We start from the raw sequence: 14231 nt of genomic DNA on the forward strand, positions 1-14231 counted from the left end.
CAGGAGTAAGATTACCAAACATCCGTTTGGCCGGGCTAGTCCCAGTCGTTTCAGAAAGATTATTCTGCGGCTGGCATCATAAATTCAAAGCTACCAAATGGGGATGGTAGTTGAGTGGGCGTGCCTATATACAGTGAGTGGCGTTGATCGAGGGAAGAGCTAGCAGCTCTTAATGTGTCCTTGTTGAAGACTCCCATAAACGTTATCATTAGTCAGGCAATGCCGGCTGTGACATCACACGACTTCAACAGGGTTCATACAACTAGCTGAGCTTTATTTGTTGGTAAATGTACAGTCCGTCACGTTAACTTGATTAAATGAGAACTCCAGAGTGGCGTCCATGATCAGGTGAAGCGATGATGTGTCTGCTCTGTAGTGCGGAGACAGGCAGTGGAGGTGTCCTGAAGGGAGATTTCACACAAACATATACACGTGTAAATACACGACAGCAGCTTGTACCAAGCTAGGTCCACTTTGAGCTAGTGTGGAAGGCTCTGGCTTGAAGTCATGGGATAGATTTTTGCTGTGGTTAAATGACTGAGATGACTATCAGATACACCACCTGTGCTCCCCACTTCCAACTTGCTGCATTTTAGCCACCCAGCGCTCGACTGAGCGTCACCCCTCCACCTTCCGACTTGTTCCAACAACCCAGCAGCCTCCTTCACGAGCCACCTCCAAAGGCCGATCTTGACACTGCTGGTACCAGTCAAGTCCAAAGCTTTAATATCCTTCCATGCCACACCTACCCATCTCTTCTCTTGCCTGTGCCACGCAAATTTAGCCCCCTCTATCTGAACACACATTAGCTGTTTGGGTATGCGGTGGCTGGGCATGCTACATGACCCAGCCAACACAGTCTCACTTGCCGGAAGAACTCACTGACGGGATTGTCCAGATGTTTCAAGGATCTCACACAATCCAGTTTGGTCAAACCCAAGATGGATTGTAAGCAGGCCAGCATGAATGAATCAAAACAGCGTAGAACACACACATACACACAAGATGTACATCATGCACACATAAACCAGCATGTGTGATGATAATGCTGCATTGCAGGTAGTGAAGATGATGGATGATGTTATGTTGATGATGATGGTCTCCACCTCGGTGTCTCTAAGCAGCTCTTGGTTGAGTGATTCTCTCCCGTGCGGTTACCTCCAGCTATGAGCAAAGAGAATCACGCACAAGCGCATAACAATTATGGTAGTGGTTATTTTTAACACTTAGTTAACCTGCACAGCCTCACAAAGGTCTATTTTGTTCAGCAGGGATATGCGAAGTTTTTTTGCAGTAGGGAGTGATGTTCTATGTAATCCCAATTGAGTAATTATTAAAAACATTTTCACCATTGGGATGTTTGGCCAATAACAGTGACAACCAAGGATTGGAATGCATCTGAGATGATGCCCACTGAGGAGATGAATCAGTTGATGTGCAGGTGCTGCATGGTTTATCAAATTTCTGGATCATGAAACGAGTAATATCAGTGACTCTGGTGCATTGCGCAAATATTGACACTGGGGAGACAAAGGCAGCCGGTTTGGTTCTTGTCACACCATTCCATCATGTGCCATGCCAGCCTGCGCAGGTGCTCGCTCATAGCACTTGCCCCAACAGCCTGTGTGGCTCTCGGGGGGTCTTTGTCACTGGGCTCACACCTGGCTGACGAGAACTCTTCTGGGCCTGGGCAGAGAGCAGGCCGTCCATCGGGTGATTGCGATCTCTCAGGGCCATTATCTCGTCTTGCAGCTGTACAGTCCACCCCAGAATTCAGCCAAATCGGTACAACCGGCGCTCAGTCTCCTTACCACTCTTCTATCAGTACTACTGTAATGACGACCTTGACGAGATGGTTTATTGATTGTAGACACACATTGATTTGAACAGGCGGAGACCCCACTGCAACAGCACCGAATCTCCCGCGCATCTCCCTTATATATGGTCTGAGGCCACGCCCCCATTCCCGAACCTTCTCGCTGGCTCTAGACGCTCGATCCACCAGCAGACTCCACCGTCCTCTATCGTCCTCTTCCGTCACCTGGCCATGCTCCTATCCTCGATCATTCCTGTAGCCACCAGTCCCTTCGTACTGCAAGCTGACATCCCGTGGCCACTAGTCCACTCATACGGTAAACTGTCTCCCCTGTGATTACCCCCCATGACCACTAGTCCACTCACACCGCAGATGGACTCTACTGTCATGACACTACCATGGTTACAGCTCGTGTTAAACTTCAGCCTTTTATTCCTTGAACTGTGTTGAAGTTTCGGTCAACGAGACTCACTTTAATCCTGTAATGTCTTCTGGTAAACCAGGGTATAGCACCTCGACATCCACGGAAAGGGAGTTTTACAGCATTCGTACGATCCACCAACCCTCACTGTCTCCACAGTGCTGTATTACAGGCTACGTTTATAGCCACCACCGGCAAATATCCCAATGCTGAAACAATGTACTGCGAATTACAACACCAACATAAAATCCGCTTCTGCAAACACCCGCCAGGACCTCTTAATCCTTCACCTGCACGTCTGATTAGCACGGTTGGCAATGTACGGTGCAAAAGGAGTTCAATATGCATAGCCCCTCCTGCAAACACTATGCAGGTCTCTCCAGGGTCCTGCAATGGCAGCCTTCCTGCAGTCTTAGGCGATTCATGATGTTAATTTATGTTGGATTAATTTATGCTGTATTCAGATATTTACATCTCTGTGGCAACTAGAAGCACCACTATTAACCAGAATGCCAAACCATATTTTTGTGCAAGAATAATCGTTTGTTAACTCATTTGCTAAAGTCAGCTCCTATGCAATAAGCAATCATAGATGTACAAGCCATGACAAAGGGAACATATGTTAATGTCAGTGCACAACTGCACCAGACAGCAGGAGCTAGGCCACATACCCAAACAGTGAGAAAGCATTGGGATTGTTAAACAATAAACAGGTTTCAGAATGGATTTCCGGTTCCCAAAGTCAGAAACAAGGTACATTTCCAGAGCAACATCAATAATGAATGCACCAATTGGCACATACCACGGTGGAACTGCACAGCAGCACAGGTTCCCATGTGGTGCATTTGCATGGTTGGCTACATACGGTGCAGAAAAAAATAACACGCACATACATTGGAAAGGTCTTAGGATTCAGTGAGTTTTTTTCTGGGTAAGCGAGCTTGATAATCGTCCATAAAGGTTTTTGTTGGATTAGATTGTGTAAATAAAATATCACTATCACGTTGCCATACATAGCAGGCGTGACCAAAAAGATCTCCAAAATTCTAAACAAACATAAGATCCAAGTCCGATTCAGTACAGTGCATAAAATCCGTGATTTGATTCCATCTGTGAAGGATGTCGTTCCTGACTTACAGTATCCTGGAGTTACAAATTGAGTTGCATTTGTGGTGATTGCTACATTGGAGAAACGAAACGTCATGTTTCTGATCGTGTCCGCGAGCACAAGTCAGATCTGAAACACGGCAGAACTGATTCTTCGGCCGTTGCCGATCATTGCTACAACTCGGTGGGCTCTCATGAAATTGTATTTTCCGAGACCAAGGTTCTCTGCAAACCTCCTGGCTACCATCAAAGGTTTGTACACGAAGCCATACAAATATACAAACACAGACATAATTTCAACCGTGATGACGGTTACAAACTGAGTAATCATTGGAAAGATGTGATTAACCATGCAAAAAAGATTTAACTACACTTATTTGCCAACCTTATTTGACAGACAACCATTACTGTTTAACCATGTTTAGTGGTGCACTCCCTGTTTCAGGTTGAGTCACAAACCGCACCTCTCCATAACAAAGGCTCAGCCTTTGTTATGCAGTCTATTCTTAGTCTCAAACCTCACCTTACCATATTAATAATAAGTATGCGGCCCTTGCCCCACCACCTTCTCCAACCATTATATAAACGCAGTGGTAACTCCTGCAATCTCTCATTTACTTGATACAGCTGTCGTGGCTGTGACGGTACCACCTGAAGACGGAAGCTTGTGTTGCCTCCGAAACGTCGTGATTTTTATTTTTATTTTATTTTACTTTTTAATGATTTTACCTACGTGACTTTACCGGAAAAAACCTAAGAATATGTAAATAAAATAGTCGTTAAACTCACCACCAGCCGACAGCCAATTCTTAAGATGTGTCATGTAAACTAAACGTGCCAATTCATTACTACTGCAGTGTCGTGTAAAATCACTCAGTCGGACACGTTGTTCCAAGTCACCTGCTTACACTTAATTACTCTCTCTTGCACGAGTTGTAGGCACTCCTATCTCTGTCTATACGGTCACTTTGTTAACCAACTTCCCTTATCTAATTCTAGATTTGAAGCTTTCGTGACTGCAAGGATTCATATTCTTAGATTTTTTTCGGTAAAGTCACGTAGGTAAAACATCAAAATTAATAAAAATAAAATAAAATAAAAATCACGACGTTTCGGAGGCAACACAAGTCTCCGTCATCAGGTGGGACCGTCACAGCCAGATTAGCTGCATCAAGTGAGGCAATGATTCAAGATGTAATCCCTTAAAAGCAAGTTGAGGGGGGAGGAGAGGGGGGAGGAGCTCATCAGAATGTGGTAGCCAATGAATGGAACGTATCGGGAGGGAGGGGGGCGGGGCTCAAAGACGGCACGGAGTGCCACGTACAACGCATCGGGAGGGGGAGGGGGGCGGGGCCAAAAGGATGGACGACGGCTTGGACGTGGTTGTTCCCTTATCTACTTTACACCTCGCTGACCTGCCTGCGGACGCTCTTCCTCTCAGCAGCTCTGCACTCACAGCTCCGCACAAAGACAGCAGCTCACACAGAGCTTGCACACAGCAGAGGCGTCGCTCACACAGAGCTTGCACACAGCAGAGGCTTCACTCACGCAGAAGCTGCGCTCACACAGCGGCTTTGCTCGCGCAGAAGTTTCACTCGCGCAGAAGCTTCACTCACACAGCTGCCTTCCCTCTGCATCGCTGCCCTCGCCAACGTTCCCTCAGACCCACTCACTCGTCCGATCCGGGCGGGGGAATCAACCATCACCCGCCCGTCGACTCGTGAGGGTTGAGGTCCGTCCCTGGCTTGAGCGGCAGCGGCGAGATGTCTTCACCTTGGTCCCAGAACCCGAACTGCCGCTCCGCTCTCACACACCCCCTTATATCCTCCTCCCAATTATCCAGCTCCTCCCTTGTGTCTCTTTAGGGCCCGACAGGCCGGCGCCTGTCAGGCCGTCAATCACTCATCGCACGTCTCCAAGGCAACACCTCCGGTGCCAGCGTACGACCCCAGACCGACCCCGTCTGCAACCGAATCTCCCGTTAAAGAGGTGGCGGTTTGCACGTGCAACCTTACGTCGCACACGCGCACCTGCCTGCCCTCGGTTGCCCTCGGGCAGCAGTGCGCACCGCGTATTTTACCACACTACACTACTTTGGTGTGTTGGGGAGTAAAGGCACACCATTTACAATTCGAGTATGATGTTTCGTTGGTGATTACAACTAACTTCATCAGGCAATTATCCAGAATTGTGAACAAGTCCTCCTCCTGCTTCGGTCTTAAATAGAGTAAAGTGATGTCATCACTGTGAGCCTATGGTCGTAATATTGTGCGTGTTCAGTGATAGACTGGGACTAAAAATCAGCCTAGGCATTTGTAAACACACCAGCCAAAATTTTGGCAATTTTTGACTATTTTTAATGGGTTGTGCGGCAAACTGTTTAGTACTAGTCGCTAGATTTGCGATGTGATGGGCGAGCACGATTTTTGCCGTAAGATCTCATTGGCCCATTTGGGGCTGGTCCAAAAAGCGAATGGGGGGCCGGTGAGGAATAATCTTTAGGGCTGCTGAATATGGGGACATAATGCCAACTGAGAGCGTACATAAGCAATGGAGTGTACAGATTCTAGGGAATAAAATATTTACATAAAGCATATACAATTTTTTACTGTGAACACATTTGCAATTTCCCCACACAGACTGGCCCACCAGCCCTCAGAATGGACCACCCCCATCGGAAATGTAACATATGGACTGCTGCCCTATGGCCAGTCCGGGCCTGTCAGTGTGTGTGCGTGCAGAGATGGGCCGCGGTGCTCGCTCGCTCACTTCGCGTGGAGCGGCGCTCTCACCCGGGGCCCTCCTGCAGCGTCCCGTGCCGTGGCCGCCTCCCTCTGGAGGCTGCTTCCCAGGGCCGCCAACGCGACCTCGGTGCGGGACAGTGCCTCCTGCACGCAGCGCGCAGCAAAGGGAACCCTCCACAGTGTTGGTCTCTCATGCCCAGCAGGAGACCTTCAGTCTCCCACACTCAGAATCCAATGCATTGGTACCCTCGGTCACCTTTGCTCACAGCATTGGGCCCAGGATCTGATTGCCCACGAACATTGGCATCTGAAACGCGGGTCGTATAAAGTATTTTTTACTGTTACATTTTTATTTATTTTACCAGGTAAGGCCACCTGGCCACAAATGTTAGCTCAACGCAGTGCCTTATTACATGGATATTTATAGCAGCAGACAAATACTCTAAATGCATAAATCTTGACTTAAAGCTTTCGTAACTGCAGGAATTCATATTCTTTGTGTCTTTCGGTAAAGTCACGAAGATAGGTCACCAAATGTTTATTTAATAAAAAAAAATTACCTTTCTACGTTACTTTACCGAAAGACCCAAAGAATATACTCTAAATGCCTGTTTCTAAATGTGGAGGGAAAACCAGAGAACGCAGAGAAATATCCACGTGATAACGAGGAGAACATGCAAACCCCAAATATACAGCAGGCGCCACGCTCAGGATTGAACCCACGACCTCCTGTACACTGGGCAAGGGAGTTAACGTCTCGCCACAGTGGGATCATGAAATTACTTCATTTCACGGGGCAAATGAAATTGCGTGCCCCATAAAATGAAGTCATGGGGGGATCAGGGCACCTCACTGCGACATGTTACCTTCAACGCCACGAGGTCGGACCTCGTGTCCCTGTGTCGGCCGGGCTGGGCCGATGTGATGGAGAAGGAGTCCACCATGATGGAATTCGTCTAAAGACAGACGAGCATAACAAATCAATTGACAGCGACAACTAGGGAGACGGCATCGTCAACTGCAGCAGCAGTGGAACGAGCGACTGAGCCTAGTCGGGTGACTCCTGCGTGCATCTGTGAGTGAGCCAGGGCTCTTCTTCTACTCGTTACAGAATCACGTGGAATTCAGCACTAACCACCTCCATCCCAGAATCAGAATTTATACTGGAAGATCCGATGAGCTATAAAGCCCTTTTTACACAGATGTCTTTGATTGGGGGGTACTAGACAATGATAGAGCGGCCTCTAATGGCGCCTATAGACCAGGGGTCTTCAACCCTTCAAAGAAGAACAAGAGCCATTTTTTTTGTCTTTGACCAAAATACTCTTAGGTTTTTCGGTAAAGTCACGTAGGTAAAAAAATAGAAATAATAATAGAAATAAAATAATAAATCAAAACTATTACGTTGCCATACATAGCAGGCGTGACCAAAAAGATATCCAAAATTCTAAACAAACATAGATTCAGTACAGTACATAAAATCCGTGATCTGATTCCATCCGTAAAGGATGTCATTCCTGACTTACAGTACCCCGGTGTTTACAAATTGAGTTGTACCTGCGGTGACTGCTATATCAGGGAGACGAAACGACATATTTCGGACCGAATTCGCGAGCACAAATCAGATTTGAAACATGGCAGAACAAATTCTTCAGCCGTTGCTGATCAATGTTACAACGCTGTGGGTGACCATGATATCGTTTTCTCCGATACGAAGGTACTCTGCAAACCGTCTGGATACCACCAAAGATTTGTCCATGAAGCCATATATATATATATAAACACAGATAAAACTTCAACCGAGAAGATGGATTCAAATTGAGCAATCATTGGAAAAATGTGATTAATCAGGTTAAACCTCAACCGCCACTCTCCCCCGCTCTGCGTCCCCCCTCCACCATCCATGTCGCCGTCTTTTATTACCACCTTCACCTTCCTGGCTCCACCAACACCCCAACCCCCCATCCTGCACCTCGTCCTCCCTCCACCGTCCATTTCGCCGCCCTTTATTACCACCTTCACCTTCTGGGCTCCACCCACACCCCAAACCCCCCCCCCATCCTGCACCCGTCCCCTTTGGCTCCTTCCCCCTCCTCTTACCCTATATATTAATGCCCCATCACAAATAACTCCCACTACAGTTATTTTGCTGTGCCTTTTTACACCTGATGAAGGAAACTTGTGTTGCCTCCGAAACGTCGTGATTTATTATTTTATTTCTATAATTATTTCTATTATTTTTATTATTTATTTCTTTTACCTACGTGACTTTACCGAAAAAACCTAAGAGTATGAATCCTTGCAGTCACGAAAGCTTCAAATCTAGAATTTTGACAAAATAGTTTGAAAGCCGCATCACACTGCAGAGGCCCTTGAACACAAAATCAGCAGGTGTTATACAGCAGATGACAACACACATCCTGATTTACATAAACAACATAGGTGATGGAATAAACTGGGTCCATTTAGTTATTCTTTAATAATACAATTTGACTGTTCTACAGTTTTTTTTGTCTCCAAGACATTCCATAGTGACCCGTTCCCTGCCATATTTAGTCAGTTAACCTGCCGCTCCGGAGCCGCAGATTGCAGACCCCTGCTCGAGACAGTGGCTTGACAGCGGTCTCCCCAAAGCAACATCGCCTCTGGCTCCTCTGCGTGGATAGGGGACCGGTCTTCATGAGTAGCCCCCTGCTTTGACTTCCAGTTTCCGGACGAATACATTGTATAAGGTCTGACTGATTACACACATGGAGTGCTTGCCATGAATGATAGCACAATGCCTTGCTGATCTCGTCAAGGAGCATAATCCATCATCACGTGAACTCCTGTCATCCTCGCAGCAGTAGCTTCTGGCTGGCCATCAAACAAAGACGGTCACTGAATCGCACGGTTTCAAATGTGCTTCTGCGACCGTCTGGAACGTTCTTCTGATAATAGGAAGCCACTAGAACTACGCAGATTTAAATCATCTAGATTGAAATCTAATTTCTTCTGAACTGATTTTTGTATTTAGGGGTCGTCCATAAATGACATCACGCGATTTTGGACGATTTTTGACCCCCCCCCATCGCCACACGGCATCACAAAAAGTCAGACCCCCCCTCGAATATAACGTCACAAAGCTCTGCCTCCCCCCCCCCAAAAAAATAAAACATGCTTCAAATCGCTTTAAACTATTGTCATTGTAGTGCGTATTTAATGTGGCGCTGCACTGTGATGTTGTAGGAGAAAACATTTATTTAAAAGTCTATTTAATTAAGTAGAACGTGTTGTCTATATTTATTTAAAGTTGCGCATTTTGATGTGAAGTCACATTTCTCAAACCCCCCCCTCGTCACACATCGTCACAAATGTCTGACCCCCCCCCCCCAGGTGCGTGACGTCATTTATGGACGGCCCCTTAGTTTGCTGTCCTTCCTCCGCACCTCCAATTAGCACGGTTGGCTACGTATGGTGAAAAATAAGTTCAACATACACGCACATACGTCAAAGCCCTCGCGTCTGTTGTGGCCCTCTGCGGCACTCACCCCTTGCCTCGTCACTGGCGGCGACGCGAACTCCACTCGCACTTGCATCGGGCTGAGCTCCTGCTGCGGCTGCTGTCCAGCTCTGTTTAAAACGCAACACGCGCATCGTGAAAAAGGCAAAGATCCCTCGTATAGCCTGAACCGACTGTGGCAAGTGCTGTTAGCGAGTAGCACCTATGAAGGCCGGCACAACGCACGAGGGGGTGGGTGGCCAACACCACGCCAGGCCGCCTTTGTCTCCCCAGTGGTGATGTTTACGCACTGCTCCAGGTACTCATTTGAGGCTGAGTCGAGCTAGGGGCGGTCCAGGACCGGTTTAGATAATCATCACTGGTGTTGTTGGCCAAGTTCGTAGCGCAGCGTGATAACCACTACACTACCGAATCATGCCCATACATTAACACGCATGCATGCAATGATTTACACTTATATAACAATTATAAAACACGCTCGCATACACAAAGCCAAAAATATCCCTCCCCCATACAGCCTTAACAGATTGTACAAGTAAACTAAAACTAAACTATATTTTGTATTTCCCCAGGTAAGGCCCCACTGAGCTGTGTCGTTATTTTTTTCAGAAGCGACCTGGCCACAAATGATAGCTCAGCGAAATTGGCGTATCACGTGGAAATTCTATAGCAGCAGCCAAACACTCGAAACGAATGTTTCTAAGTGTGGAGGAGAAAACCGGACGATCCGGAGAAAAATCCACGCGACTACGGGGAGAGAGAGAGAAAGACGCAAACTCCTAATGTACAGCAGGCGCCAGGGTCGGGATCGAACCCACGACCTCCTGTAGACTAGATGAGGGATGTAACATCTCCTGGCCACCGCGACAAGATGTTAAACCCCTCGCCCAAGCTCTGCAGTCACGAGCAGCTATGACGGTGATGTTCGCGAGCACCTTTAAAAGGCGTAGAGCAGATGAGGCGGTGTGGACTAAGCAGCGATGCTGATTGGTGATAGCGGCGGCGGCGGCGTTGGTGGTGGAGACGCAGGCGGTGGTCGGTGATCTGTGCGACGCACGCAGAGGAGTGAACTCGGCGACGCACGAGGGCAGCAGCTGCCGTGAGCCGTGGTGGGCGCGGGTGACGGCGAGACGCGAATAGCCGCTGCGAGTCACGCTCGGGCAACGAGCGATGAGTCATAAAGACACGCGCACGTGACACGCGCACGTGACACCATGACAAAGATTCACCTCTGTAACTTGTGGAAAACTGTTGGAGCAAATGCTGTTCGATGAAAACCGCACCTCCGGTTATCACGGTTGGCTACGTACGGTGCGAAAGACGTTCATCATCAAAGGTCATATGAAGGAGTGGGTGGCCAGCACTTCGGCCGACCGCCTTTGTCTCCCCAGTGGCAATGTTCACACACTGCACCAGGTCGTCATTTGATGCTGAGTCGGTCTAGGGGAGACCCAGGGCCGGTTCAGATAATTGTCACTGCTATTGGTGGCGGTGAGTGGGGATCCCACTCGAGTCCCTGGGTTCGTAGTGCAGCGTGCTAACCGCTTCACTTCCGCTCCCCACACAGACATACACACATTGACAAAGAGACACAGATCCCTCGTGTAGCCTGGAACACTGTTGGGGAAAGTCCTGTTAGCGAGCACCTATGAAGACCGCAACGGTACACGAGGGGGTGGGTGGCCAGCACCACGCCCGACCGCCTTTGTCTCTCTAGTGGCGATGTTTACAAATCGCACCAGGTACTCATTTGAGGCTGATTTGACCTACATCCACAAAGACACACCCCTCGCACACTCGCAACAACAACAACCGTCATTCGCCACTAAGTGGCGGTGACTTCACCACGGCGCTCGTGCCAGGCTATGTGCACGTTAAGGCCACGTGAACAGTGGCGGCTCCTGCAAAATCTCTCAGGGGGGGCAAATGTCTGGATGATTGATAAGGATAAGGTCCACCCATGCAATGGATAAATTAACAGCTTAAGCATGTAAAGGCAACTTCACTTCTTTAATATTAATGAAAAATAAAGTGACTCTTACAATACATCTTGTTTGTTTCTATACTCACTATTAAAACAAACCACTCAAGTTTTTTATTAAAGATTCCACTAGGTGGCAACAAATTATATTGTTGGAAGAAACGTGCTTACGTATGATGACGTAAGCACGTATGATGACGTAAGCACGTTAGGACGAGCCCTCCCGGAAGCCATAGAGAATGCATTGCAGTGCCCCCGTTCGAAAAAAAACATCTTTGAATGTAAGTCTATGGGACCACTCGGGGCGATTCTCAGCTGGAGGGAAATCGCCCAAAAAGAGGCAGTACTCCACAGAACGTAGCATGACGCTGATTGGACTATATCCAGAGGCACAGTGACGGCTAGCGTGACTCTGTGGTTGAATGACATTGGTGGTGCGTCGCCCAATCGCCCTAATGAAGAAACCGCCCCTGCACGTGAAGTGTCGAATTCCCGGTGGCAGGTGCCATGGGTCGACTGATTGAGACGATTGGCCGATGTGCCACCTGTGCCCCCTACTGTGCCAACTTGCTGTGTTTTTAACCGCCCGGCGCTCCGCTCGTTGTTGTGAGCGTCGCTCCTCCGCCCTCCGTTGTTGTTGGAGGGCGACTGCCTCCAACAGCCCAGTAGCGTCCTTCACGAGCCTCCTCCACTGAGGCCGATCTTGGCACCGCTGGTACCAGTCATCGGCAAGTCCACTCAGCTCCACATTCTCTTGTACCACATCACTCCATCTCTTCTCTAGCCCGTGCCGCGTCCATTCAGCCCCTTCTATCCGGCCGAACAAAATCTGTTTGGGCATGCGGTGGCTGGGCATGCGGCCTACATGACCCAGCCAACACAGCCTTGCCTGCCAGAGGAGCTCACTGATGGGAATGTCCAGATATTTCAAGGATTTGTGATCTCACAATTCAGCCTGGTTAAACCCAAGATGGATCGTCGGCAATCCAGCCTAAATGTTTCTAACTGGCGAACATGTTCCATTCGGGGGCTCCACGTTTCGCAATTATAGAGAAGGCAGGGCATGAGATTGGCCGAGAAGACCCGAAGCTTCGTGTGGAGCGACAGACCAGGTAACTTCCACACAGCGTTACGCAGCCGATGAAAATATAATGCCGCTCGACTGATTCGGAGTGAGACCTCTGCTGTCATGCGGGAGCTGGTCATGAGCACACTGCCCAGGTATTGACACCTCTCCACTGACACTCGCACACAGACACCCCATCTCACACCTTCCTCGCACTCTCAGCTCGAGCTGCCCCCACCACGTCCGATAGCTGATCGGTCGCTCATGACGATGACCGTATTGGGTCGTCACCGGACGTCGCGGGCACCTCGTTGTGTCTCACACGCGGTGTCCAAGGTGGCCAGAGGGGGGTTCGGACAGCCCAATGAACAAGACGAGACGTTGATTTGGAATGTTGCCTAAACGACAACCCCATCGCAATATTTCAAGAGCCGCAATCGCGTGTGAATAACGGTCCTTAAAAGAGCCACGTGCGGCTCCGGGAGGTTCCCCAACCGCCTGTGTGACCATGTGGGGGGTTTCCCAACCGCCTGTGTGACCATGTGGGGGGTTCCCCAACCTCCTGTGTGACCATGTGGGGGGGTTCCCCAACCGCCTGTGTGACCATGTGGGGGGAGGGGGGGGGTAGGGGGGGTTCCCCAGCCGCCTGTGTGACCGTGTGGGGGGTGGGGTTCCCCAACCGCCTGTGTGACCATGTGGGGGGTGGGGGTTCCCCAACCGCCTGTGTGACCATGTGGGGGGTTCCCCAACCGCCTGTGTGACCACGTGGGGGGTTCCCCAACCGCCTGTGTGACCATGTGAGGTCAACACGGCGATGTGGTGGAGCGGTGGCGATTTCAATTCCCGCTCGCGACCACCAACACCTGTGACGATTATCTGAACCGGTCTTTGGCCTGTACCTAGGTTGACTCAGCCTCAAATTAGTACCTTTGGGCGTTGTGTAAACATCGCCACTCGGAAGACAAAGGCGGCCGGGTGCGATGCTGCCCACCCACCTACCCCCCTCGTGCTCGCTAACAGCACTTGCTCCAACAGTCTGTTACAGGCTATTTGGGGAATCTTTTGATAGCTGGCGCAGTGTAAAGCGCACACACACACGTGGTACATCTCGTTAAGTCAAATAAAATCAACACGGATTCGTCAACAACTCCATGTGACCTTTAAAAAAGTATATAGCAGGCGACATGTCGGGAAATGCCCCTTCTCTATAGCACACACGCACAGACCAGAGATGTAGTCTCTAGTTTTACGTCGCACACTTCACCACCCCCACATGGGCTCAAGGTGCACCCAGCCTGGCACAATGGTTGTGGTTGTTATTGCGTGCGCGTGAGCCCACAAAGCGCCAATGTGAGGTCACTGCCACAAATAGGAGTGGAGGAGCTGGTGATTAAATGAGAGCTCTGCCTCGTCCATTACCTCCATGCGCTCCTAACAAGGACCTCCTCGTTAACGCATTCAACGATCGGGTGCGGATGACGCTGCAATCCCAATGCGTGACCGTGATTCATGGCGGCACAAGGAATGACCGCCCGCTCGGTGTTGTTGCAATTATCTCCGACGGTTACAACATCGGCGTCGAATTCATAACGCG

At 49.2% G+C, this 14231-nt stretch overlaps 1 protein-coding gene across 1 annotated transcript; it reads right to left on the reverse strand.

Annotated features, from left to right (window-relative positions):
• Positions 1 to 253: 253 nt before the first annotated feature.
• LOC144737634 (uncharacterized) lies at positions 254 to 14062 on the reverse strand. Its single transcript, XM_078620401.1, has 7 exons — positions 14057 to 14062; positions 10575 to 10684; positions 9619 to 9700; positions 6955 to 7044; positions 6114 to 6232; positions 1107 to 1164; positions 254 to 401 (listed from the first exon to the last, which is right to left on the reverse strand). Exons 1-6 carry the CDS (start codon positions 14060 to 14062, stop codon positions 1155 to 1157), a joined length of 417 nt encoding a protein of 138 aa, XP_078476527.1. The 3' UTR covers positions 254 to 401; positions 1107 to 1154.
• Positions 14063 to 14231: the final 169 nt, after the last annotated feature.

The sequence above is a fragment of the Lampetra planeri genome, chromosome 72 (genome assembly GCF_965212315.1).
Source record: "Lampetra planeri chromosome 72, kcLamPlan1.2.h2, whole genome shotgun sequence".
Taxonomy (NCBI): domain Eukaryota; kingdom Metazoa; phylum Chordata; class Hyperoartia; order Petromyzontiformes; family Petromyzontidae; genus Lampetra; species Lampetra planeri.

What these genes read in the sequence shown, in the direction of transcription:
- LOC144737634 (XM_078620401.1), bottom strand. An exon ending in GCCGCCGCTATCACCAATCA is followed by an intron (nt 9,701 to 10,574) that starts GCATCGCTGCTT and finishes CGTTTTAAACAG; the next exon opens with AGCTGGACAGCAGCCGCAGC. An exon ending in CCGACCTCGTGGCGTTGAAG is followed by an intron (nt 6,233 to 6,954) that starts GTAACATGTCGC and finishes CGCTGCGTGCAG; the next exon opens with GAGGCACTGTCCCGCACCGA.